The sequence below is a fragment of the Benincasa hispida genome, chromosome 8 (assembly GCF_027475165.1).
Source record: "Benincasa hispida cultivar pf3 chromosome 8, pf3_genome.v1.1, whole genome shotgun sequence".
Lineage (NCBI taxonomy): Eukaryota > Viridiplantae > Streptophyta > Magnoliopsida > Cucurbitales > Cucurbitaceae > Benincasa > Benincasa hispida.
The window spans coordinates 1,724,326-1,752,023 of record NC_143485.1 but is presented as its reverse complement, the minus strand read 5'-3'; the positions used below and the strand labels follow the sequence as shown (position 1 = coordinate 1,752,023).

The following is a 27,698-nucleotide window of genomic DNA, read 5'->3' as shown; positions in this document are numbered from 1 at the left end:
ACTACTTTAACACATCAAGCCACAAACAATTGAAAAATTCAGTCCAAGTCTTTGTTAGCATTTAGCAGTTCAGAAGAAGAAAAAAGCCACATAATTACATAGCTCAAGGTAATTTATAGCCATATTATAAGTCAATTACAAAGACAAATACTCCCAATGCTACACATTCTATATAACATAAAATAGGTGAAAATAAGCAGTAAAATTCCAAGATTTCAACAAAATATCACATAACTTATGCTATGCTTATCAAGGTCTATCAAATTATGATCTCTCCTATTGTAAACCAAATAAATAACTTAGCTGGTCCCAAACTCACATTCACATTGAATGAAACAATATCAAAGAAGAAATATCAAAGAATAATACCACAACAGAGAATTAAAGAGCGGGCTAATATCATTATCATTCAACAAGTCATCATGTAACATAAGGTTATCTATCAACTACGACCCATGGTTCTTGAGGCTAAAAACTCGCAAAAATCATAGGAACACTATTTCTAGCTAGGGGTGAGCATGATAGACTAAAAAATCAAGCCAACCGACCAAACCAAAGTCAGCCGATCGGAGGAGATGGGTCGGTCGGCGTCAGTTTGGGAAAATTCCAAATCGGCAAATTTAAAAAACAGATCAAAGAATAAAACCAACCAAACTGACCGACTTTTACTCCTAGACAGTCGAGGTCGGTTTGTTCAAACCGACCACTGTTGGTTCGGTGACGGTTTGATGCTCACTAGGAAGATAATTGAAGCCAAAACTGTGGAAATAGGAAGAAAATCTTTTCCATTTCAGTTGAGCGAATACTGGAAACTATTTTTAATTTAATTGAGTATCATAATAAAATGTAGTTAACACATGTAATAATTATGAAGAGAAAAACATAATTAGTGGCATAAAGGTAAGAAGATTTACAGAAAAGTTAAAACTACAAAATTTCAACATATTCTTGTAAATTATTTGTAGCAATAGATGAATGAAATCCATGCAAATGAAATATTTGATAAAACTGAATAATTAACAAAGCAACGAAACCAAAACCATCAGTCACTGTGAAACAATAATAATAATACTAAGAAATAACCTCAACATATTATATGAGAAAAATATTTTCTCAACTGTTGAACTGAATCTATTGCCTGACACTAACATCAACTGAGCAAGAAATAATAGACCCAACAAATTCCAAGGAAAAAATCATGGTCAAAAGTGGAAGCCACAAATGAGGGTTAAACAGTAGGAATTTAAATATGGAGAGCAAACAAAAAATTATCGCACCTTGAGTTCTCTTAACTGCTATTATGTCACTGAAAGGATGTCAAAGAAAGAAATAGAAAATCCAGCGAGGAACGGCCACATAAAACCTTCAGTTCCTCAAGCTCTGATGATTGGTTTGACACCTTTGTCACATTTGGACCCCATCGTTAGGCCTGTCTAATCTAGATGGCAAAAATTCGGGTGGCAATGATGCAAATCCAAGCGTCAAAATCTACTGCACTCATCAAGCTGTTTTTACTTTTCGGGAAGGAGGGCGTCTAAATAGACCGATCAGATCATCGAGACCCTATGGAACAGAGATTTTGTGAGTTTCTACAGCTTTGGGAAGGGTGGGGAAACAACACTTCAAGAGTGTTTCAAAGGAGTTAAACAAATATTTTTACTTAACAATATTCTCAAAAGTCATTCCAAACTTAAGGTGTGCTTAGAAGTGCTTTTAAAAGAAATATTTTTGACAAAAAAAAATCACTTTTATATTTGTTTTATAATCTTGAAAGTGTTTTTGAGCGATTCACAATGAAGCATTCAAGCCAAAGACCACTAAACAAGTGTTCTCACAAAACATTCTGGTTTACAATTTTTTCCCAAAGCATTTTTAGGTTACTCCTACGCTTGAAAAGTCTCTATACACAATAGTCTTGAGTGGCGAGTGCTTGATAACAAAGGTCCTAAGAGCCCCTTTCTGCACACATGGACATTTATTTATTTTATTTATGTTTAAGAAATTCTATCATGAAAGATCATTTTCTAAATTTGATTATTGATAAAGTAAATAATACAACATACCCTGGTTGTGATCACGAGGAAACAGAAGAGTAAAACTAAATAAGATCCCAAGACCAAAAGCAAAAGCAAGTCGAATGTCACACTAGCAACCTGAAACAAACATGAAGCTTTGCTTAGATTCAAGTCAAGAAAGAACACCAAGGATTACAACACATTACCACAGATCTAGAATCAGTTGACACGAATATAGAAAATAATATTGTAGAAAACAAATATAAAATGGAGCATTGCATGAGATTGTATAAGCTGAAAAAATTGTAACAAAACTGGATCTATTACATGCTATAAAATGGAGCATTGCATTGCATGAAAGATCTATTAGGGATCTATTACATGTAACTATGCAAGTGCAAGTATAGAGCCAAGTTCACAATTGATCCGCGAAGTACCTGGTATACGTGAAGTTTAGCTGCAGTTGAATCGTAAAAGGTGAACATCCCGTCAAATACTTCATGTTGCAAGCCCACATCATGGGTATGGACCTCCAGTTCCTGAAAATAGTAGAAACATATCATTCAACAATGACTCAGTGAAAGGTAACTTGAATCAATGACCTGAAGCATTTGTACGAGTCAGTACAGCCAAGCTAACTCGCCACTAAAATATTGTGTTTGCATAAATGGGTTTCGTGCTTTTGTATCAGACAAGCATGCAAGGAAAATATGGATCAGCGGTCAGAAATAGTCACAAACAGAAGGTGGCAATTTCTCCAAAAGTTGGAATATTTAAGCACGTTATGCATGTTTCCGTGCAATATTTTTAGGTTGACGTAAACAAAAGGGGGCAAGAACGGTAACAATTGACACAATTTTATTATATGATATAAAACCTTCCCTACTGCCAATACACGAAGGAAGGAGTCATCTTTTGATGAAAAGGAGCCAGTTGAACATAAACACGTTTCAGAACAAAATCTTATTTTTTTTCTATCAGATTGCCCAATCAATCTTCGGGTGAGCATATTATACGAAGCTAAATGAAAGTAGATGGTACCAACTGGCACAATTTCGTTTATGAAATAAAACCTTTTTTAATGCCGATATGAAAGGGTCATCTTTTGACAGGAATGGAGCAACTCGAGGCGTTCGTGACAAAAGATCCAACCATAATCGAATATAAGTTGGATTGACCGCCAAACTGCTATCATCTGCAAATACTTGTATATTCTTTCCTTCGTATCTGTAAATATGCTTCTGCATAAAATGCAAGGAATTGTGCATTAGAGAATTCTGAAAAACAATATAAAATAATACCACGAACACTGAACCATTTGCAATTTGAAAATCAATAATGGAAGTAGTCTATTCTTGCACTCTGCACTTGTAAATAACAGTAGAAGCTAGCTACGTGATATATTCAAACATACTGAAATTTAGATGAATTCTCGATTGCCGAAAACAAACACTTGCAGTTGGGAACAGGAAACACACAAGTACGATACAATACTTGCTTAAATTTTACGGCTAAGCAAGACATGATAAAACTTACTGCAATACTCTCGGCAACTAACTTGATACTGTTGGCAATTTTACTCTCGTTCAAAAACAATCTGTTGGAGGTTGGTCTTGTCAGAATACACATCACACACAGAGATATAATATGTATGCCCGCACACATGCAAGCATGGAAGTGGAACAGAAGCGGGAAACTGATCAATTTCTTAAAAATAGAACCTGTTGTCAGCCAAACCTCCAGTCCTTTCCAAAAGCTCAGGAGCAGCAGAAAGTTCAGAAAGGGTAGCAGCAGTTACTCTCAATCTTGAAAACTGTTCATGCTCCCAGGCTACCTACAGCATACAAAGGATTTATCTAGTGGGCTACAGTAATCATAAAATAGAAGTAACAATTGTATACAGGGAAACCTAGAACAATCTTTTTTGAAATAACGATTAAATAGCACACGTCATTATGTGGCCAAGTAACATGACATTTGAAAAATACACTTGATTATGATTCTAAATGCTCGAGTCATCTTTGCCATTGTATTTGGAGATCATATATACAAGCATAACGTTAGTATCATTTGCAATCCTTAAAACAATGTATCTTAGTGCAAAGGTACGCTCAAACAATAAGATTTGAATCTCCACAGCTAAATTTTTTCTGTAACAATATAAATAAAACATATTAATATAATGATTTCTATATTTAGAATCACAATTACAAATTTCACTTTTCATTGAAGTACCTTGTATGATACTGTTGCCCTAGCCATCAAAATTACAGTTTTATTCTCACTTTTCTATAAATTAAATAGGAACTCAGAACCAAGGTCCAAGTTCAACAAACAACCCAGTGAACAAGTTCCATTTGGAAACATTGACATTAAAGCTCTCGATTAACAGTAGGTCTGGTATGATTGTTTATAAATCCCAATAAAAAAGAATCTCAACTCAGGTTAATAATGCTGAATTATACTGTAGATGCATTAGGAGCTAAAACATATGAGAGCTGAGAAGTTTCATAAAGCGGACTTGGTCATGGTTCACCTAAACAAGAACTCAGGTTAGAGAGAAAAGTGAGATGGTTTTGTGGATTTACCTATGCAAGAATGGATAACCTATTGGCATATCTCCAACAAGTTGAGAAAGAAAGAAGGGTTTTTCTTTTTTATGAGAAACAATCAGAAATAATTTCATTCATGGTATGAAATTACAAAAAGACAAGATGCCGTGTGAGATTACATAATAGTATTCCATTGTGAAATAAGAGATGTAAGACTTTAATATAATCACAAAAAGATGGGGTGAGTTTACACCAATTGAGAGCAATATACACAAGATGATCAAAGAAGCGAGTGAAATCCGTCTCTCAATCTTCAAAGCCCCGGTTGATTTGGTCATTCCATATGAGCCATAAGTAAGCTTTGATAATGATGTTGAATGGGTGGCCAATAAGAAATGAATTCAGTAAAGTGAGAGGGTCATGTGGGAAGACCAAATGATAGTTGAAGCACCGCAGGATTCTCTCCCAAAAAGATTGAGCAAAATCGCAGAAGACCAATAGAAGCATAATGGATTCAGTATGAAAGGGTAGATGCATAATGGATTCAATAGATGCATAAAGGGTTATTTGGGAAGACCAAATGAAAGAAAAAAGGTTGGATCATGTAAGATATGTAGGTTCAGAATTTTTAGATGGTTTACGTATCTCCAAGGCTTCAATTTTTTCTAATACTTTTCTTTTGGTAAACAAAATATTAAAATAAAGACTTAAGCACAAAAAGCATTTGAGTGCAGTAGTCCATTGGTCCTCCGTGACTTACGCATGAAATGAAGCACACAAAAAAAAGGTAAATAAGTTTTGAAAAAATCGGTAAACAAAGAAAAAAATAGAAAATTTACATGTGAAAAAATGTGGGACAAAAATTAAAAAGAAAACGTCAAAATCCTCGGTCACGCGTCTCAGAACATGGAGATTTGGAGAGTACATTCGGAGATGAAGCTGCAATTCTAAACCCAAGAATGAGTATTTCTTAAGGGCCAATACATGTGCATGTGATACTTGTTACTTTTTGTTCTTAACCATTATTAACTCTGTTATTTTAATTTTTGGTTGTTTGTTATTTTCTGTTAGTTACAGTTAGAAGCTAAAAGTAAGACTACATAAAATGCTTCTGCAATCAGTTTCTTGAAGAATTTTGAATAAAAGACTAGTCTGATTTCACTAAAGAGTTTCGCATCAATCAGAAGCCGAATACCAGGTAAGGGAAGGCAGAAGAGGGTTTTTCTTCAGAGATTGTACAGTCTAGACACCTATAGTTGTGTATCATCAACGTGCAGGCTTGCTTAAACCACCGGTAGATTTGCATGCACACGTAGAAAGAAAGGTGGGGAAGCACGAAGTAAATGAATGGGAGAATTTTGTTAGGAGGATAGTGTGGGCATGGGACACCCTCGGGTTGTTATTAGAGGGAGATTGTGTAGGTGTTGATGTAGGTGGGAATTAGGCTTGTCCTGGGGAGAGAACGAACCTTTCAAACTGTCTGTCTTAGTTTTCCTCTTTCTATTTCGGTAATATTTCATTTTTCAATACAATGTTTTAGATTCTATATTCATTTTTCAAATGTCAATAATTAAATTTCATGATATTTTCTTCATCTGAAAATGAATTTTCTGACAGAAAAAGATGAAAGGAAAAACTTCAAGTGTATTAACTCACTCGAGGGTTTGAAATATTAATCTTCTTGTGCTTCAGATCAACTTTGAAGCCCAAATCCTCGGCAACATTTGAGAAATCCTACAGAGAGTCCAGGCCATCCACAACCAACACGTTGTAATAAACAACATAGTATTAAGACATTAACATTTTTATTTATATTACAAGACATTGAATATTTTAAAAGTATATCTGCTTACTTCAAAGATTTGCTTAATGTAGGCATTTTCTGGAGGCTTGGAGACATGCAGCCATAATTTGTCATCCCATGAGCCAATACTATTTAAGCAAATAGCATAGTCAATACTCTCACGGAGTCGGTGATCAAAGCTTTGAAGCCACTGGGAAAGGGTACTTTACATTAATGGACAACGAATAGAAACAATAATAGAATAAACAAATAAATAATAATGGAAATGGAGAAGTCTAACTAAATAGAATACATTGTAATAATAAGAAATAATAATTATGATGATTGTATGCACAAAGAAAGGATGAGAACCTTATGAGTCCCGTTGTAGTTGTAAGGCCCACCAGAAGTGAGCCCAAAAAGTAGATTGTACCTTCCTCTTGTCTTAGGATTGGAATAAAGAAGAGAAAACAACCTTGCAATTTCAAGAAGTGCAACAACTCCACTTCCGTTGCTATCACTTCCCACAGATAATTCCTATAACCAGAGAGATGATCCACATCATCAAGATAAAGTACAGATAAAATATGGTAGATATTGTTAGTGCGTTAAATAAGTCACATACAGGAGCAGCGCCAAATGTATCATATGATGCTACAATAGCAATTGTTGGGAGTTGACTAGCATCCCCATCAGATTTAAGTCCAGGCAGCCAACCCTGACACCAATTAAAAAAAATAAAAACAAAAAGATCACTATTAAAAAGAATTAGGCACAAAAATGAGGGGAGAACAAAGCTAATCACAGCACCTCAATAACAGAACACAAACTACACAATCGCACCAACAAGAGAAATGGTAAATTATATGGAAAATACACAATTTACAGTTTTACAACGTTCTATTTTTGACACATGACCTCTCGCTTGACCTGTCTGCTTGCCTTCTCCAATCACCCTTAGGAGTCAATGGAAAGAACATCGACATGAATGCCACATGTGAAAATTTCAATTTAATTTAACAGATATATCTGGCAGAGAGTCCAATTAGACTGAAATGGGTATTAGGGGGCTCAAAACAAAGCAGGCTCAAAAGGATTATAAAAAGATCTCCAACAACGCAATAGCACAATAAGATGGTAACTACAGAACACTTGGGTACTAAAAAGTCAACAAGAAACAAAAACACGAAACTTAATGAACTCCAATCTAGTCCACAAAGTTTCATATTCCTCACATTCTAAAGTAACCTAGAACTTTAAAATGATAAAGGACATGTGTTGGAAATAAGGGACTTAGTTGATTGTTTATAGTCCTGGGGATATTATAGTTATTTACTTTACCCTATTTTTCTTTTCTTTTTTGTATTTAGGTTTGTTGGAGCCTATAAATAAGAATCCTCTGGTACCTCTCGCATTATGTAAAAATTAATAGAATGAAGACTTTCTATCATGGTTTTTTCTCCCTATTCTAGGGGTTTCTATCGAGGCAAGTCCGTAATCGAGAGTGATGTGCCGCCAGCCGCCTATAACAGCTTGTCGCCTAGGCAGCTCCATCTACCGCCGCCAAGCTATGAACATCACGGGTCCATGGGTCTTTCTTCGGCAATGGTTCAACAACAGTTAGCTGATCTTCAGGCGAGTTTTCAAAACAAATCGCCGCTCTTGAGGCAGCCTTAGGTGCTTCCACAATCACAAACTTAAATTCAAGTGTATTGAATTCAGACGTTCCTTCCGGTTTACTGATGTATCTAAAGAATTCGGTAACCTCTTTCCCTGCTTTAACTAGTGCAAATTATTTGTCTGGTTCTATGGAAAATTCCACAAGCTTAATTGCGGGAGAAAAGTTAAACACCTGGAATTATTTCTCTTGGTCTCAATCTATTAAAATGGCCTTTGAAGGGCGTCACAAGTTCGGTTATTTGACTGGCGAGATATCCAGACCTAGACCGGGGAATCCTCGAGAGCGCACTTGGAAAGGAGAGGGCTCCTGGCTACGATCACTATTGATTAATAGTATGGAGCCTCAGATAGGGAAACCATTATTGTATGTTGCCACCGTTCGAGATATCTTGGATGTTGTTCAGAAATTATATTCAAAAAGGCAGAATGCATTAAGGGTGTTCAAAAAACCCGATGACCTGAAAAACCGATCAACCCAACCCAACTTAACCCGTGCAGTTTAGATTGGGTTATCAACTCATTTGGGTTGGGTTGGGTTCAAATAAATGAAAATTTTATGGGTTGGGTTGGTTCATGGGTTCACCTAATATAACCCAAACCAACCCGAATTTATTCTTAACTTTAAAATATATATTTTTTATTACTTATAAAAAAATTATTTATACATATATTGATTTTAATTTTATTTAATTCCAATATTTTTTTAATAATTTATTCTTTAACAACTCTTAAAAGTAATTTCTTTACACTTTAGAAAGAAAATTTTCACTATATAAATTGAAATTGAGTTGTTAATCTTAATTCAATATATGAAAATAATTATATTAGATTTTTACGTATTTACATTTTGCTTCTTTTTAGAACAAAATTATAAATAAATGAACCGATTAACCTGAACCAACCCAACCCAAATATTTCAAGGTTGTGTTGGGTTGGGTTCATTTTTTAATAAGGGTTATTTGGGTTGAAAAAATTTACAACCCGAACAATTGGGTTAGGTCTAAAAAGTCTTTCAACCCAACCCAACCCATGAACACCCCTAGAATGCATCTAGTCTTTATACTCTACGCAAACAAGTTCACAAATACAAACAGGGGACGATGGATGTCACTTCGTACTTTAATAAACGATCCCTAATCTGGCAAGAGATGGACTTGTGCCACGAAATTATTTGGGATTGTCCGTGTGGAGGTGTCTAGTATTCCAAAATTGAGGAAGTAGATAGGGTATATGATTTCCTAGCTAGTTTGAACTCCAAATTCGATGCAGAGCGAGGCCATACTGGGACAGAGACCTATACCCTTTCTTATGGAAGTGTGCTCTCAGGTTTGCCTTGAGGAAGATAGATCCAATGCTATGAACATCACTATTGTGTCACCTACTAATTCTGCTGCTTTTAGTGCAAAATTATCTGGTAATGATGGTGACAAGCACAATGGGAAACAAACTCCAGTGTGTGAACTTGCAAAAAAGCTCTGGCATACAAAGGAACAGTGTTGGAACTTACATGGTAGACCACCAAAGGGTAGAAGACGTCCTCTGAATGATAACAATCCCGATCGTGCACTTGTAAGTGAATCTGCGAGTGCTTCCCAGTCACAACCTCAGATGAATTGTCAAAGTGACTCTATTGTCCCTTCTCTTGAGGCAATTGCTCCATAAGGTACATCACAGCCCTTAAGTCTCCTAAGTATAAATGACAATAAACCATGGATACTTGATTCAGGGGCTACAGATCATTTAACCGGGTCATCTGATAACTTCCTATCGTATCTTCCGTGTGTTGGTAATGAAACAATCAAAATTGCATATGGGTCTTTTGCTTCTATTGTGGGCAAGGGTCATATTTCTCCCTACCATGGTTTAACTTTACAGAATGTGTTGCGTGTACCTAAAATATCTTACATTTTGCTATCTATTAGTAAGATAACCCGAGATCTAAATTGTTAAGTTGTCTTCTCATTGGATAATGTTTTCTTTCAGGACTTTAGCTCAAGGAAGACGATTGCCACTGCCCGACACAATAGGGGACTCTACTTCCTTGATGATGATGCTTCTTCTAGGAATAGCTATAGGACTAGTTTGTTATCTTCGTATTTTTCAACTTCAGAAAAAGATTGTATGTTGTGACATTTTTGCCTTGGTCATCGAAATTTTATTTTCTCATTTATTCCATAAAGTTGATGTCTCTTCTCTTTCTTGTGATGTGTGCATTCGTGCAAAACAACATAGGGTCACCTTTCCCTCTCAACTTTACAAACCTTCTCAGCCCTTTAATCTTATATATAGTGATGGTTGGGGTCCCTCTAGTGTTACCACCTCTTCAAGAAAACGTTGGTTTGTGACATTTTTCGATGATCATATCCATCTTACGTGGGTCTTTCTTCTCACTGACAAATCAGAGGTTTTGGTCGATATTTCAACAATTTTACACCACTATTGAGACTTAGTTCAATACTAAAATTGCTATTCTTCGAAGTGATAATGGTCGTGAATTTCTCAATAATACTCTTCGTGAATTTCTATCTTCCAAAGGCATTGTTCACCAAAGTTCGTGTGCCTATACACCTCAACAGAATGGAGTAGCTGAAAGGAAAAATCGTCACCTCCTCGAGGTTGTTCGGTCTCTCATGCTATCTACCTCTCTTCCATCTTATTTGTGGGGAGATGCAGTTCTTACTGCAACCCATCTTATTAACCAAATGTCTTCTCGTGTTTTGCAACTCCAAACCCCTCTTGAATGCCTCAAGGAGTCGTACCCGACCACACGATTCATTCCTGATGTTCCTCTCCAGGTTTTTGGGTGTTTTGTCTCTCCATAGTCATGGCCCTAACCAAACTAAGTTTACCCCTCGTGCTCAGAAATGTGTCTTCCTTGGATATCCTCATCACTAGCGAGTTTATAAATGCTTCCATCCTTCTTCTCAAAAATACTTTATCTTCATGGATGTCACATTCCTTGAAGATGAACCCTTCTTCCCTGTTAGTCATCTTCAGGGGGAGAGTACTAGTGAAGAGACTAACTGGTCAACATCCTCAGTCCCTATTGATCTTCTTGAGCCCATCTTGAGTTCCCATGACACTGTTCTACCTACTAAACAGGTCCCTTCACTAACATACTACAGGAAAAATCTCAGAAAGGAAATTGTGTCCCCTACTGTCCCACCGACTCCGGTCTATGAATCTGAACCAACACAAGCTCAAGGTACTACTGAGTGTGTCCCTGATAATAACGATTTGTGTGTTGAGGATGATATTGTGGATGTAACTGAGAATGACAGGACTGATGTGTTAGTTCCAAAAAATAACATGGTGGCAGACAATGATGAGACTACAACAGAAACACAAGAGTGAAATTCTACCTTAGCCAAGTGTGATCAGAATCCTACTACAGGTGGGAAAGCAAATGAGAAGTCAAACAAACCTGGGGATTATGATGCTTCTCTTGACATGCCAATTGCCTTGAGAAATGGCACCAGGTTTTGCACTAAGTATCCTACGTATAACTTTCTATCTTACAGTGATCTGTCTTCTAAGTTCAGGGCTTTCAATGCCCGTCTTGACACAACAACAATACCAAAAAACATACATGTGGCTATGGAGATTCCAAAGTGGAAGACTGCCGTTATAAGAGAAACGAGAACTCTTAAAAAGAATAATACATGGGACCTTTTTACTCTCCCAAAATGACATAAAACAGTTGGGTGCAAGTGGGTGTTCACTCTGAAATATAAATCTGATGGTACTTTAGACAGGTACATGGCCGAACTTGTAGCAAAAAGGGTTTACTCAGACTTATAGGGTAGACTATTTAGAAACTCTCTCCCGTAGCGAAGTTAAACACAATTCAGGATCTTCTCTCTGTTGCAGTAAATAAAGATTGGCCTCTCCACCAACTTGATGTGAAAAATGCCTTTCTAAATGGTGATTTAGAAGAAGAGGTGTATATGAGCCCTCCTCCAGGTTTTGAAGCTCAGTTTGATCATTGGATGTGTAAACTCAGAAAGTCCTTGTATTAAAAAAACAATCCCCGAGAGCCTGGTTTGAAAGGTTTACTACCTTTGTTAAGTCCCAAGGGTTCGCCAGGGACACTCTGACCATACATTGTTGACAAAAAGGTTCATGTCTGGAAAAATTGCTTTCCTAATCGTGTATGTGGATGATATTGTCTTGTCAGGAAATGATATTGATGAGATCACCAAACTGAAAAAGAAGATGGCAAACGAGTTTGAAATCAAAGACCTCGAGAATCCAAAGTATTTCCTTGGAATGGAAGTGGCCAGATCAAGGGAAGGAATCTCTATCTCACGATGGAAGTACACTCTTGACTTGTTAAAGGAAACAGGAATGACTGGATGTAGACATGCTGACACTCCTATAGAATTCAATGCTAAACTGGGAGATTCTGTTAACAAAGTTCCGGTTGGTAAAGAGAGGTATCAGCATCTAGTGGGAAAGTTAATTTACTTATCACATACCAGACCAGACATTTCCTATGTTGTCAGTATTGTCGGTCAGTTTATACAGACACCTTATGAAGAACATATGGAGACTGTGAATCGAATTCTGAGATATTTGAAAAGCATTCCTAGTAAAGGTTTAATGTTCAGAAAAACTGACAGGAAATGCATTGAGCCTATACAGAGTCTGATTAGGCAGAATTATTGACTGACTGAAAGTCTATCTCAAGGTACTATACCTTTGTATGGGGTAACCTGGTTACTTGGAGAAGTAAGAAGCAAAGATCTTCATCAAGATGGTGTCTTACCTATGAAACTCTATTGTGATAATAAAGTTTCTATAAGCATCGCCAATAATCTAGTACAACATGATCGAACGAAACTTGTGGAGATTGACTGACACTTTATAAAAGAGAAACTGGACAATGGCAGTATCTGTATTCCGTATATTTCATCAAATCAACAAGTTGCAGATGTTCTCTCTAAATGGTTACTCAGGCAAAATTTTGTCTCTTGCATTAGCAAGTTGGGTCTGATTGATATCTACGCCCCAACTTGAGGGGGAGTGTTGGAAATAATGGACTTAGATTGTTTATAGTCCCGGGGGTACTATAGTTATTTAATTTACCCTATTTTTCTTTCCTTTTTTTGTATTTAGGCTTGTTGGAACCTATAAATAAGAATCCTCTTGTATCTCTCACATTATGTAAAAATTAATAAAACGAAGACTCTCTATCATGGTTTTTTCTCCCTGTTCTAGGGTTTTCTACGTAAACCTCGTGTCTCCTCTTTCTCTCTTTTCTCCTTTAACAGCATCAAACCGAAAGTCTGGAAGAAGCAACTCCAAACAGATCTCGCAAACTCGCATATCCAATGAGTATCATCCAAGTTTTCCTCCGCCTTCCATTAGAGAATGTAACAAAATTAGACAACTAATGAGGACAACTTCTTTGAGAGCTAGGGTCTTTTCCCAATCCTAAAACCCCACTCCCCTATCAAAGATAGGTGAGAGGAGACATCGATTGTTTCTCTTTCAAACAATAAATGATGAAGACCAAACGACAAAGAAACGAAGCTCCCTAACGAGACCAAAAAAAATCAGCCACCAAATGATTTGTAAATGTTTGTGTTTGGATAAGTAGGATAGGGGACATTTATTTTTCTATAAAGAACCACACAATCATTGAAAAAGAATACAAGGTCATCCAAAAAAACCAACCCGAGAAAGAAAAACAAAAAACAAACAATTAAAAAAATGGGATCCAATTAAGTAAAATGGGACCTAAGGAATAATGACAAAAAATCTTCATCACCGAAGCCAATGAGACAAATAGAATCCAATGAGGGACCAACCAAACAAAGGCCACAACACAGCACAAACTCCTACTCGCCGCAAAAAAACTCCCCTCTTGAAAAGGCAGATGGAGGAAAAACTTATCAATCATCTTTCTATACCCTCTATGTCTAGCAAACGAAATGCCAAACACGTAAAAAATGATGCTCCAATAGTATGAGCCAAGGTACAGTTTTGGAGAATATGATCAAGGTCTTCTTCCAACCTCAACAGAAAATGCAACAAAATAGTTTTATCAAAGTAGACATCTTTCTTGAATGCTGATTTGAAGTGTTGACTCCTCCAAGGATGACCTGCCAAACTAAGAATTGGACATTCCTTGGAATTTTCATCTTCCACATGATTGGAGAAACAGACTCACTGACCAAAGAAGGGGAGTTCAACAAACATAGGAAGAATGAGCTCTAAGAAAATCCCACAGTGAGGTTTAGACTCCAAAAACCAACATCCCTCCACCCTAGCATAAGCTCAAACTTCCCAACCAAAGATAAAAGAGCCATGACAAGCTCAAACTTCCCAACCAAAGATAAAAGAGCCATGACGTGCCAACATTCCTATGCTGATAATAGATGACAAAAGGGAAAAAGAAGAAAAGCTCCTAGAAGAGTGAAAAATGTTAGCCACCAAACAATTTTTCATCGAGGACAAATGATACAAGAACAGGAAGGGAACGTGGAGGAGAATAGGGGTCTCACCTAATTAATTGGGAGGTGGTGGTTGGTGGCATGTGGATTAGCCTAAACTTAAGTTCCAAGGCTCTGTTAGCCAAATGGTTGTAGCAGTTCTTCATACAGCCCAATGCTTTGTGGCACAAAATTATTGTGAGTAAACATGGCCCTCACTGTTTTGGCAGGTTGATGACGGTGACACCAAAGGGCTCATAAACTTCTCTAAAAGAGATTTCCTATGAAGCACAAACACTTTGTTTCCCACAAAGCGTCCGTAGACATGAATATGTCCAAACACGTGTTTGACACTAAGAAATGTGTGAGAATATATTTCCTTTTTCCAATTTTAGACACGAATTGTACACCGCTCTTGAAAATATTTAACCTAGAAATTAGGGGGGGAATAAGATTCTCTTATAGATTTTATCTTTATATATTGGCCAATCCTAAAGTATTAGGATGGTGTCTTCATCCTTTAGTCATAGCCAATTAAATCTTTTCATATCTTTTATCTTTTAAGATTTCAAATATCATTAGTTGACTTAACTTTATATGCTTATGGTGAAGCATATTTTGTTTTTATGTGAAATTTGCATGTCTTATCTAGAAATATGAATGTATCAATATAGCATATTTTATATTAAAAAAAATGTCTCCAACGTGTTTGTGTCTTACTTTTTAAGAAACTGACCTGTCGCCATCTTCATGTCATGTCCCATGTTAGAATTTGTGCTTCTTAGGTGATTTTCCTCGGCTTCTCTTCTTTTTCTTTGTGGGTTTGCTCTGTTGGGGAAGGAACAAATTTATATTTTGGGGAGCATTGGTGGGCGAGTGAGCAACCTTTTTGCAAGTTGTACCTGTGTTCATATAATATTTCAAGTAAGAAGTTGCATTTCGTGGCTCCTATTTGATCATACACCTTCCTCATTGTTTTTGGGTTTCGATTCTCAAATGCCACCTTTATGATAGAGAGGCGGTAGACGTTGCGAGCTTCCTTTCTATTCTCCATGATCAACAATGTGAGGGAGAAGAAACTTTGGGTTTTGGACCCTGACTCTTTTAGGGGCTTCTCTTGCAATTCTTTCTTTCTTTTGTTGTCGGTCCCTCCCCACCCTCAACCCGCCTATGTCTTCTCCACACCCTGGAAGGTTAAAAAGCTCTAGGAAGGTAAAAGTTTTTGTATGGCAGATTTTACATGGAAGAGTCAACAATGTGGACCGTGTTCAGAGACATTCTTCCTTTGTGTTGTTCCTGCGATGGTGCACCCTTTCTAGGCAACGTCAAACCCAAAGGATTTGCATTATTGTGGGGTGTTTGTTTAGACTCTCTGGTCTTGGTGGTTGAACTCGTTTTGCTTACATTCTACAAGGAAATAGGAGTTACGCTAGGATTAAGGAGATGCTCCTAAACTCACGCTTTAGAGAGACATGCAAAGTCTGGTGGCCTCTTTTTTTTTTGTTTTTTTTTTTTTTTTTTTTTTTTGCTATCTTGTGGGTCATTTGGCTTGAGATAGATTATTTAGAGTGGCGAGGTCATGTGATGGGGTATAGGAGGTGGCGTAGTTTATTGCCGTTTTATAATTAAGATACTGGCTTGAATTTTTTGGATTGGTGCTCCTTCTTATAGGTCATGTTGAGTGCTTTGTGTGTGTGTGTGTGTGTCTGTGCACCCTTGTATTCATTTTGCTCAATGGAAGTTTGGTTTTGTTACCAATATACATATTACTATAAGATCAACAAGCCAACTACTTCTTATGTGTAAAAGCTTTCTAATCTGCTATTATATATGATGACAAGACAATCACTTGGACTCCAACATGTTGCTTAGAAGCATAATGCAGATGTGCATCCTAGCTTGTTTTAATTAAGCTGTCTGTCGAGATAAATGTATTCAAATAAATAACTATATACAATAAGTCAATAACTCTAGTTGTTCCCATGTTAAAGAATCTGAAAAAGGTACCTGAATATTGGTAATCGTGGAAGATACAAGTTTCCTTGGCTCTGCTGCTGAAACAACAAGCTTGTACCTGCAAACATTTATGATTCCAGTGAATATCAACAATTATATACTTATCCTTCAAGCTCCCAAGTTTTCTTTATGAACAAAAGATTCTAGATAATATGAAATTATTAAATAAAAGCACTTGCAAATGGTACAACGACAGTTTATACTGCAAGTACCTTTTTAATGAGAAACTGAATGATTTGAGTTCAAATCAATATAGGTTGATGGATGTTCTTTTAGTATTGAGTAAATTTCAATACAACATCAAAAACTGTCAAGATATATTAGAAATTTCACCCGAAAAAATGACATGAATAATAATCACACTTTTTGAATTAAAAAAACCAAGTTTCGTTGAGAGATGAAAGGATATTCAAAGGTATATAAAGAAATAAGCCCAATAACATAAAGAGCCCCAAACCCAGTTACAAAAGGCGGCCCTAATCCAAAACAATTCTATAAGTAATTTAAGTAGTGTCAAAACTTCATTGATTTCTATGATTTTTCAAAAATATTAATTTATATCGACGCCTAGATCAAAATTACCAATGAGATCCCAACATTTTCACCAACACTGAATGTTAATTCCTTGTGTAAACTAAAGGATAAAGGAAGTCAGGAAAAACATCACCAATCTTTTATGCAAAAGGGGGGAACTGACGAAGATAATTAAGGGGAGAATTGGAGATAGTAGCCAAAATAAAAGACAAGGAGAAACACAATATACTTTAACATCTAACTTAACGTTGTTGTCTGTTGCAATAGAGGGTTTATGCTTGCAGCAAAAATAAATAAATGAATAATAATAATAATAATCCTTAATAATCATATCAAAATCAGAATTAAAATATAAAACATATATAAATCATAAAAATATATTGATATCCCAAAAGAAACCATTCTTTCCTTTCTCTGTTGGGATTTCCGTTATCCACATAAAATTCACTAAAGCACCCAAAATTCATAATAGATTCAACTAACCCGCCAGTAGTTGCGGTTGCAAGCTGACCAGTGGCATCATTGTTCTTGACATCAGCCAAAACAGCATCAATATCTTCACCTTCTGAAGCAAAATATACAGGATACTGGAACGGCATAGAAACTCTCAGAAATGCAAACACATTATAGAAACTGAAAATATAGATTGAAGTAAAGGAATACAAGAAGGTGGTTATAATCACAAACTGAGAGTAGATAACGTGCATTCATTTAATGTAGAAAGAAAATAAAGTTTGGATGAACCTAAGTGGAAGCTAAATGCTCAAATGTTTCAACCATATATAGAAAGAACGGAGTTCAGAATAAGCATACAAATAATAAACATAGAAAATTCAAAAAATGAGAACTCAATAACTATTAATTATTAAAATGAACCGGAAATTATTTTCATTTCACTCACAGGTATAGTAGAATGTATAAGCAACCGTTCAAGTTCAACCAATAAATTCTTGATCATCCCCTCTCCATTATGTGGAGATTTAATGTCATCATTTTCCGGGCCATCCGAGTCAAAAATCTTGGGAAGCAAAACCAACAGACCTCCCAGACGCTTTTTCTGAGATATACATTCTGCACAAGACCATAAAGATAGCCCGATTAGCAACAGAAGAAATAAGAGCGGGAGCAGTAAACCCACAATTCTTAAAAAAAAATACACATAATTAAAGGTAAACAGGCAGTATTCTTCTTCCTTGAAATAGAGAAGAAATTAGATTAACAAAGTTCTGCAAGTCTGCAAACACACTACTGTTTGGTAGATCAAAACCTCCCAAATTTCGCAAATTTAATACAAGTACTCAAAGTATGAATAACTTCTTTAACTAGTTCAGTAATCAAATCCCGGTCGTCATGGAAATTTCACCCCAATGAAACTATCTAAAACTGCAAAGAGTTGTATACAGTTCACAACTACTTTACTAAAATTGTAATAATAGTTAAAATAAAAGAATGGTACCTTGGAGAAAGGTGATATTGAGTTCAGAAAGAGGAATGATGAGAACAGAGCGAGAGAGATCAGCAGCAGAGGGAAAATGAAGAGAAGAAGCATGGTGATTGAGTGTGGCGGCGCGGGATCCAAAGGGAACACCAGAGATATCGTATTGAATGAGACGGTAGACATCGACGACAGTAGCAGCGTCACAGAGCTCGACACAGGCAACTAGAATGAATACAAGGGCGAGGATAGGGTAGAAGGAATCGAGAACTTGTGGCTCGCGGGGTTTACGAGGAGCCATGGATGCAAGATCTGGAGCTCAGATTGGAGGGGAAAGGGCGTTTGCAAGAGATATGAGAAGAAGAAGGATGAGATTTGTGGGGAATTTGATTACAATAAAATAGATGATACGCACATGGAAATTGAATCAGCTCGCGGTTCTTGCTGCTCTTCTCGCCGTTGAGGAGAGATGCCCACCGCCTGCATACACCTCACTTGACCTTCCAAGCTTTGTTAAATCTTCTTATTCTAGAAAGTGCCCCTTTTGCAAGTGGTCTATTTTCTTTCTTTTTTTTCTTTTCTTTTAATAGAAAACACACATACATATATTTGAGCAAAAACACATAGATATTTGAGTTTTATTATGAATGTAATATTTAACGTAGATTTTCATACCCTTTAGTTGAATTCCATACAATAAGATATACCATTATATGTGCGGTAAATAGTGGTGTATAGTACTATTCTAATACACATCTGAAAACTCTAAAAAATAGCTATTATTTCTAATTTAATTTGAGCTCATTATTAGATTTTATGTATTTATTGTCCTATTTTATAGGTACCAAGCAATCAAGAGGCAGAACCGAGCATTTGAAGCTTAACGGGATTAATTTGAAGCAAATTGGAGTTGATTTGAGCAACCAGACTTCAAAAGAGCAAAAATGACCAAAATGTCCTTGAACAATGTCGCGACGCTCATCATATACAAAGCCTCAATGCTCGGCTGACGCTTGAAGACAGAATGCTGATGTGCAAGGCAACATTGTAACGTTGCCAACAGTGTTGCAACACTCTGAATATTTTGATGCTAATCAGCCTTGCACACGCGTTCAATCTTCAGCTTAAATGCAAAGTAGCATTGCAACGCTATGATTAATCCTTTAAATCTTCTATTCAGTTTTATGTCAAAATATGCTAAAAATTCTGAAAGGCTGAAGGGATATGAACTTAGAGGCTATGGAGGCCGAGGAGAGGCTTTACTATCTTCTTTTCCTTTGATGTTTTCGACATCATTAGGTTAGATTTTAGTTTTATTTTTTATTGTAACATGTATTGGCTTGAACTCGCGTATTTGTTTATGAATTTATGAGTTAATCTTCATCTAGTTTCTTGGATCAAGGGTTTGATGTCAATTTTGTGAGTTTTCTGTTTTTAATTGATTCTTGTAAATTTAGAATTGTATTTTATTTGAATCTATTTAAATTTCGAAGCATGATTATTGACTTTCACGTTTTATCATGCATGCAAATGATTCTTAGTCTTGCTAAGGTCCTAAGTAGCAATAGTAAATTAGGCTTTTGATGGCTATTCCTAGAACGTCTAATTATTGAGTTCAAGGATAAAAATTGGTTAATTGAACATATTTTCCTGACAATTAATCGACATAATTGAATTCTAAATCTTAATGCATGTATTTTTAGTTCTATATGGCCGCTATCGAACCTAATAGAATTTAGAAATATGTAGATTAGTTAGGGTATGGCCTTTCCGACCTTAATTAATAATTAAGACGCTTTCTTGGTTAGATTCATGCTAGTTGTTTGCCTTTGTAGAAGCTAGCTAGATTGAATCGAGCAAGTAGTTATGCATGCATAATTCGATTGCATAGTCAATTGGCTGAAAACGATGATCGAAATTACATTGAATGTCTAACTTGATCTGAGAATTGGACGAACTAATTCTTGCTTACATTTATCCCATGCAATTTATTTTCCTGCGTGTTTTCAAATTAATCAAAACTCAAAACCTTGCTCACTGTTTTTCCACAGTCAAATTTAACTTAAGAGAAAATTAATTTTATGTCTCCCTATGGTTCAACCTCGTACTTACCATTGTTACTACGTTTTTGTAGTGGTAGGAATAGTTCGGTAGTATAAATTTTCTTTTGATTTGTGGCTCTTTTTAGGAATCAAATAACACCAAAAAGGGTTCGAACAAAATGACGTTGTTGTCGGGGTTGGCAAGCCAATTAATCTCTTTTAGTGGAAATTGACTGTTACCTTTAAAAACCTAAAAAAAAATTCTTTCTTGTGTCCACTTGTTTTCTCATGGCAGATGACATGAATATCTATTATGCGTTTCGTACGAAGTATGTAACCCAACATAGAGAACGAGAGGTAAGTGAATTTAATGAGCTTAAAAGTCAAATATCTGAACTAACCTCTATTGTTAAAGTTTTAGCTACTGAATAGATTCAGGTCCCGTGTGGTCCTGAGCGTGAATATTACCCTCCATGGGAGATGCATATCCAAACTTCATTATCAATACAATATTCTTCTGCCAATTCAAGTATTTCTTTAAAAGGTTTGGTTAGGGAATTTTCTAACAGCTCTGGTGAGTTTGTGCAGGAACCTCCCTACAGTTATCAAGAACCCTCGAGTTTCCAGCAGGATAGCTTCTATTCCAGACACAAAGCTGAAATTGATTTTTAGAGTTTGAATAATCTCGTTGCTCAGATTATTGAATCAGTTAGGAAACTTGAAGAGTCTTGGATGGAACCATATTTTGAGAGCACCAAACTAAGTAGTGGAGTGACTAACATCGATCATCCTGTTGAGCAGTTGGTTCCTCAAGTTTCTGGTCAAGGTAAGACGTTGGAATCCTTAATGTTTGAACTTGCTAATGGTTTTTCTCAGTGTGAACAGAAGTCTATTGAGTCTCATCTAGAGACTCAAGCCCCTCGTATTAGTTGAGGTCCATCGTATTCCTCATCTTGCACATTCTGTGCTAACACTAGAGAATCATTCAGAGCTTCCCATCGTCTGTGGCATCAAGGCCGACCTTATTGAGGAATTCCCCTAGACTGATGATGATGATGCCTATTCCATGTCATGTTCAGAACAAGTCAGTGAGGTTAAGTATGGATCCAAACTTTATTTCGAGGAGTCTCAGGTAAAAGAGTTAGAGGCTACCATGCCTCATTCTTCTCTTCCGTTCTAGTATCCCACATATATTTATATATTGCCCATATTTTCCTCTTGAGTCAATGGAGTCAAGAGTTTTTATTTTCTGAAGAGTTAATTCTTAAGTCTTTTATTTTATCTCCTTCTATAAAAATTAAAAATACAAAATTCGACCTGTCTGGTTCTTTTCAGAAGATGGGAACCCTTATGGTCTTACTGGGCCATGTCGACTCATCCAAGAAAGGACCAGAGACATACGAGAATTTTTTTGTACCTTGACAGGGGACAGGTCAATTCGAGCAACCGACGTTAAAAATTTGCGCTTCTTGGAGGCAGTCAGGTGAAAATTTTCTTTTAATTTTTATTATCTTATTTTTTTTTCTTTTTAGGTTATTTTTTAAATTAGTTTTAAATTTTAGGTTAGTTTTTTTAATTTATTTTTAGTTTAAGTAAGGTAGGTTTGATTTTTTTTAAAAAAAAAAGCTTAACAAAAAAATTTTAAAAAAAATAGGGCACAACGTTGCAACGCTGCGAGGCAGAACTGCAATTTAATCAATTTTGTAGTAGCGTTGAGGCAAATTTCTTTCTTTCTTTATTCGATTTTCTCCCTAAATCTCTACCTTCCCTTCACAATTCTTCACCCAAAATACAAATTTCTTGCTATTCTCCTTGGATTTCATCAAATCTTCAAGATTTCCTTCACACTTCATCCTTAAATTTGTGGGTTTCATACCCAAACTGAATTCTAGGGCTTTTTTTCGCGGAATCTTTGGGATTTCTTCAACTTGAGGTAAAATTTTGAGCTTTTCATTGTATATTTCTTCTATAGATTTACTTAATCGGTTAAAAATCTCTTAGTTGTATGGATTTTGTGCTTAATTTGAAACGTGTTGAAGTTTTGATTGATGACATTTTTGTTGAAATTGGAATAAAATGTTGGGATTTTTCTATGTGCAGATTGAATTGATCTAAATTGTTATATATTTTGTGTGGGTTGGGTAAATTTTGGAAGATTTGATGGTTTTCCCCTAGTTAAACCCAATTTTTGTGAGCTTTTCATATAGATAGTCATTATGGTTCCTAATAAAGAAAGAGGAAGGAATGTTGCTAGCACTAATCGGGATGGGCGTGAGCTTGAGCCTATATTCGGACAACCTAGGTTTAGTTCCCAAGGGGCCATGGATAGATACCATTATATAGTTTCCTCTAGGAAACTAGTCCCTAAGAGAGCCTTAACCTTAGAGGCCGACTTCTATCCCCATATCTTTGCTGAGATACAACAACGAGGTTGGGAAGCATTGGCTAACCATCTGGTGAGGCGGCTGTTCATATTGTTAGGGAGTTTTATGCTAATATAGACGAGGATAGAGATTTCTCGTTGGTAGAAGCATTAGAGTACCCTTTTCGTCCCTCCGCATTAATGAAGTCTATGGGTTGATAAACTTCAATGATGAGTACGATAGATTCTGCTCCCAACAATTCCTTGAGCATGAAGTTATAGAAGCTTTGTGTGGACCTAAGGTAAAGTGAGTTTAGTTGAGAGACATTGCAGTAAGGTTTAAAGGGACACAAATATCCGTCTATGGTCAGATCTGGCATATGTTTGTATGTTCTAGGTTGATGCTAGTACTGCGCCTCACCGACGTTATCAAAGATCAGACCAAACTCTTATATTGTCTAGTTCAGGGGATGTCTGTTATGCAGGATGGGTTATTAGAGCCTCGATTCACTGTCGTGGATGTTATTCCACATGGGTAGCCTTGGGCACTCGAGCTTGAACATCAAGCTCTGTCGAAGGTCTGGGGTGGAGATCTCTGACGATGAGGAGAGGATGAGACATCGGACACCCATTTACAGATTGTCAGTTGCTTCATTCTGCGGGCATGGAGTGGAGGAGCAAGATGAGGACGAGGACATTCCTGTAGTAGATGAGCTTCCCTGTGTTGATCCCCATGATCAATACGAAGTGCCAGTGGTAGAGGAGTCGTTTGGAGAGCAAGTTTTGAGGATGTCTACTGAATCCCTTAGGGTAGCCACTAAGTCCCTGAGGATGAGTCAGGATATTGCTCCTCGTGCTAGGCGCATGGAGAGGATGGTGAACTATATTTATGAGCAGAACTATCTTTACTACGCTAGTATTGGTTTCCAAAGCGATCTTTAGAGGGAGTCGGACTCACCAGACCCTGATTGAGGGTAGCCTTCCCTTCTTTTTATGCCCTCGGTAGTATTTTTCTTTTCCTTCCTTTCTTTTCTTCTTTGTTATTTTTGTAGGTTTCTTTTGCTTTTTTTTTATTTGTTTTGTAGGTCTCTCCAAATCTTCAACAAAAAAGCCAAAGCGAAGAGAAGAAGCCCAACCACCACCATCCCATGTGCGACATGTTTTCAGGGGAAATTTTTTGTTCCCTTGTACTTTTCATTTGTGAGCTATACTCGAGATACATCAGGGACAATATATTATTTTAAGTTGGGGGTAGGGCACCTATTAGGTAGCTTTTATTTTAGCTTAGGGTCCTTGAGTGCTGTGCTTGGACGTTACTTTATGTGCTTTGATTGTTTTGTTTGCTCTGTTGCTCTGTTATTTTTAAGATGGTTTATGACACACTCTTTCTATGATAAAATTTTCATAAAAGAACATTAGGAAAGCATGATTATGATTTTTAGCTCATTTTTAAAAAAATTTCTTGTCTCTCATACATCTTTAAGTCATTGTTTTGCAAAATTAAAGTCTTACATGCTTAAAATTGGGTTATTTTGTTTGTATTTCTATTGTCACCCTGAAACACCTTTTGACTTAGGAATAACCACACTTGTTGTAGAGCAAAACTAAACAAAGATGATAAAATAGGGCCTATTGTGTATTAAAAAAAATAGCAAATTAGTTGCAATTTTGAAAAAAAAAAAAAAAGAGGCAATAGATAGAGGTGAAAAGAGCTACATCCGCCGTGTCTAGTTAGGGCCCCGCGAGAAAAAAGTGGATAGGTTCTCGAGGTTGGGTGCGAAAGCTAGCCTTCTAGGTAAAATACATGCCCTTTAAGTTCTGTGTGTGTGTGTTTAAGCACTCTTGTCTTAGTGTTGCTCTCTTTTTTGCAAGTTTGGTATATCCAAGATTGATAACCAAGCTAGAGTAGGGAGAAAATAGGATGAGGACCTTATAAAACTTTTCCAGGCTGTGCAAGCTTAACTAGCAAGACTCTAGGCTCATCCGTGCATGAATAGATTAATAATCATTTTTAAAATTGTGCTTCATTGATGGATTGTAATTGAATTTCGTCCTTGATTGCAAACTTTATTCTAATGACTATTGAGTCTGGAGTAACAATTTTGCAACTAGAGCTAGCATGTCTTTGTTTGCTTGATTATGTGCTTGTTGTTTGATTTTATGTGTTTATTGCCCTATTTTATAGGTACCGAGTAATGGGAGCAATAAAAGGCAAAACCGAGAATTTGGATCTGAATAGGGTTAATTTGAAGCGAAGTTGATTTGAGCAACGGGACTTCAAAGGAACAAAAATGACCAAAAATGCTCCTAGACAACATTGACTAGTTCAATCGTAATGCATATGTGGTGAAAGGGTCATACTTCCACCACCACCATACTTTGGAAGCTCCTTAACAAGCATTTATATATATCCATTTGCCAAGCCTAAATCTTCCAATGTGGGATAACTTCTACCTCTTTTCTCTCAAAAACTACTTTTTTTTTTTTGCTATGGACCAAAATCTCAAAGTTATTCCCAAACATTAGATTGCATGTTAAATATGTATACTTGTGTGTGTATGTAACAAGCAATCTTCAAGCTCGAATTTTTAAGCCATTTGCACGGTTGAGAAGGTTTAGTTTGTGTCACATATGCATTGGTAATCATCGCAAATTTGTTTTGGATGATTGAATGTTGCAAGGGTGAGTTATCGGTAAAAGTTAAATTATTAGAAGGAATACAAATTTAGGGGGTTTGAGAAACCTAAATATCCTTAATAGAAAAATGTTGGAGATAAGATATGTTTTGGATTTAACTTATTGTAATTTAAATCGTTTCAATTTCTTAAAATATGGTATATATGCTAATTAATTATATTATTTAATTTTTATTATGCATGTGATTATGTTTAAATTTGTTTGATACAAATATGAAACAATTATGCATTTACTTGTTGATTAAGTATGTTGTTCTCAGTTGTTTCAATATTGTTAATTCTTATGTCTAGAATAATATATCTTCTATATGTTAAGATTCTCCCCCTATATAATATTATCTTTTTATCCGTTACTATTCTCTCCCAATAATATTATATTTTATTTGTTGATATTCTTTTATATTAATGTTATTTTTTTTTATCTTTCAAATATGATTAGAACAAATATCCAAGACTATCTTTAATCTTATTCTAAAAGGATTAAGATTTGTTAAAGATCATTTCTTAAGTCAATTAATTTTTTATAATATTAAAAATAAAGCTTAATAATTCCTTGGGCCATCAATCTATTAATTAAAAGAGATTAATGAATTAGAAATAAAAAAATTGACTATAAGAAATTCTGTTTAAGGATTGTTTTGGCTAGCCCGAGGTATTTAAGTTGACGGTTAAGGAACATCTTTACCTAGAAACTAATATGAGAATTAATTAGTCCTTTTTTTAGGCTATCAAATTTTTGTTATCAAATGTTAAAATTTATTTGATTGTTGAATATTTAAATTATTTTCATATGGATAAATTTGTTAATTTTTTAAATTTATAGTGGTTATATATATTTGATTAAATTCTCTCATCTTTACTTAGTATATTTGATTTAATATACTTGAAGTTGCATAAATCAATTAGTGCTCATTGTGTTTGCCTTGCACCTAAAGTTGCAAATCAAAAGTTAGATGTATTTACAAATCTTTTACAATTGTAAATAAGTGACTAAATTATACTGATTGCAAATACACCGTCAAAAAGTGATATCCCAATACAAGAAGTTGTAAATTGGGTATTAGCAAAAGAAATATGTGAGAAACTGAAAATATTTCATCACATGACTAAAATATTTTCTAGATCCAAATATCCTACTGCTAATCTTTTTTTCCCAAAAATTTGTAAATTGAAATTGGCTGTTTATGAGTGGACGAATTTTGACATTCAAGAGATAAGAGACATGACTTCAAATATGATTTCAAAGTTTGATAAGTATTGGAAGAAAATTCATGGGGTAATGTTCATAGCTGCAGTTTTAGATACACGTTACAAATTGAAGTTGATTGAGTTTACTTTCTTAAAATTTATGAAGATAGTTTTTTTCTTGAGGTGGAAAGGATTAAAAAAAATTGTTTAGATTTGGAAACAGAATATCAGCTAAAGCATGAAGGTGAAGGTGATGAATATCGCTATAAAAATTTAGATGGAACATCACAGAATATAGAATTTGATGATTTTAATGATTATGACTTGTTTGTATCAAATTTCAATAATATGAATCAGAAGCAACAACTTGATGCATATTTGGATGAACCTGTCTTACCTCGATCATCTGATTTTGACATTTTGAGTTGGTGGAAATTGAATGGTGTCAAGTATCCCTTAGCCATCCCATTATCTAGTATTGCATCAGAGTCTGCTTTTAGTACTTGTAGTAGGATTGTAAACCCACATCGTAACGAACTTCATCCGAAGGTGATAGAGGCTTTGATGTGTGCTCAAAATTGGATTACAAAAGTTTTGATAGATTAGTTTGTTTATTTTGTTTTACCTCTTTTTAGCATTTTATATATTAATAAATATTTTCTTTTATTACAAATATGTGACAATATAAGGTACTAGCACATGACAAGAAATGGTTAAACATTTAGCAACTGTTTTAGAAGATGCCGACAATTCTGATGAAGATGGCATGGTGACTAAGGTATGCTCAAGGATTAACATTATTTTCTTATGACACTTTTTATTTTTTGTGGTCTAGCTTTTTTTTTTTTTGTAACATTATTTGTTAATTACATATTAAATGTAGGAATGCATAATACTCACAACTAAGGATGAGATGATGCCAAGAAAGGAGAAGATTTGAATGTGAAGTCATTGGTGA

The 27,698-nt window shown here is 35.6% G+C and overlaps 1 protein-coding gene across 1 annotated transcript; it reads right to left on the bottom strand.

The window, feature by feature from the left end:
* Positions 1 to 1,066: 1,066 nt before the first annotated feature.
* LOC120083014 (M28 Zn-peptidase nicastrin) lies at positions 1,067 to 19,045 on the bottom strand. Its single transcript, XM_039038492.2, has 14 exons — positions 18,474 to 19,045; positions 17,919 to 18,088; positions 17,501 to 17,604; positions 16,475 to 16,541; positions 6,976 to 7,068; positions 6,723 to 6,887; positions 6,421 to 6,561; positions 6,224 to 6,301; positions 3,737 to 3,849; positions 3,552 to 3,612; positions 3,089 to 3,256; positions 2,453 to 2,554; positions 2,064 to 2,153; positions 1,067 to 1,563 (listed from the first exon to the last, which is right to left on the bottom strand). Exons 1-14 carry the CDS (start codon positions 18,751 to 18,753, stop codon positions 1,501 to 1,503), a joined length of 1,695 nt encoding a protein of 564 aa, XP_038894420.1. The 5' UTR covers positions 18,754 to 19,045; the 3' UTR covers positions 1,067 to 1,500.
* Positions 19,046 to 27,698: the final 8,653 nt, after the last annotated feature.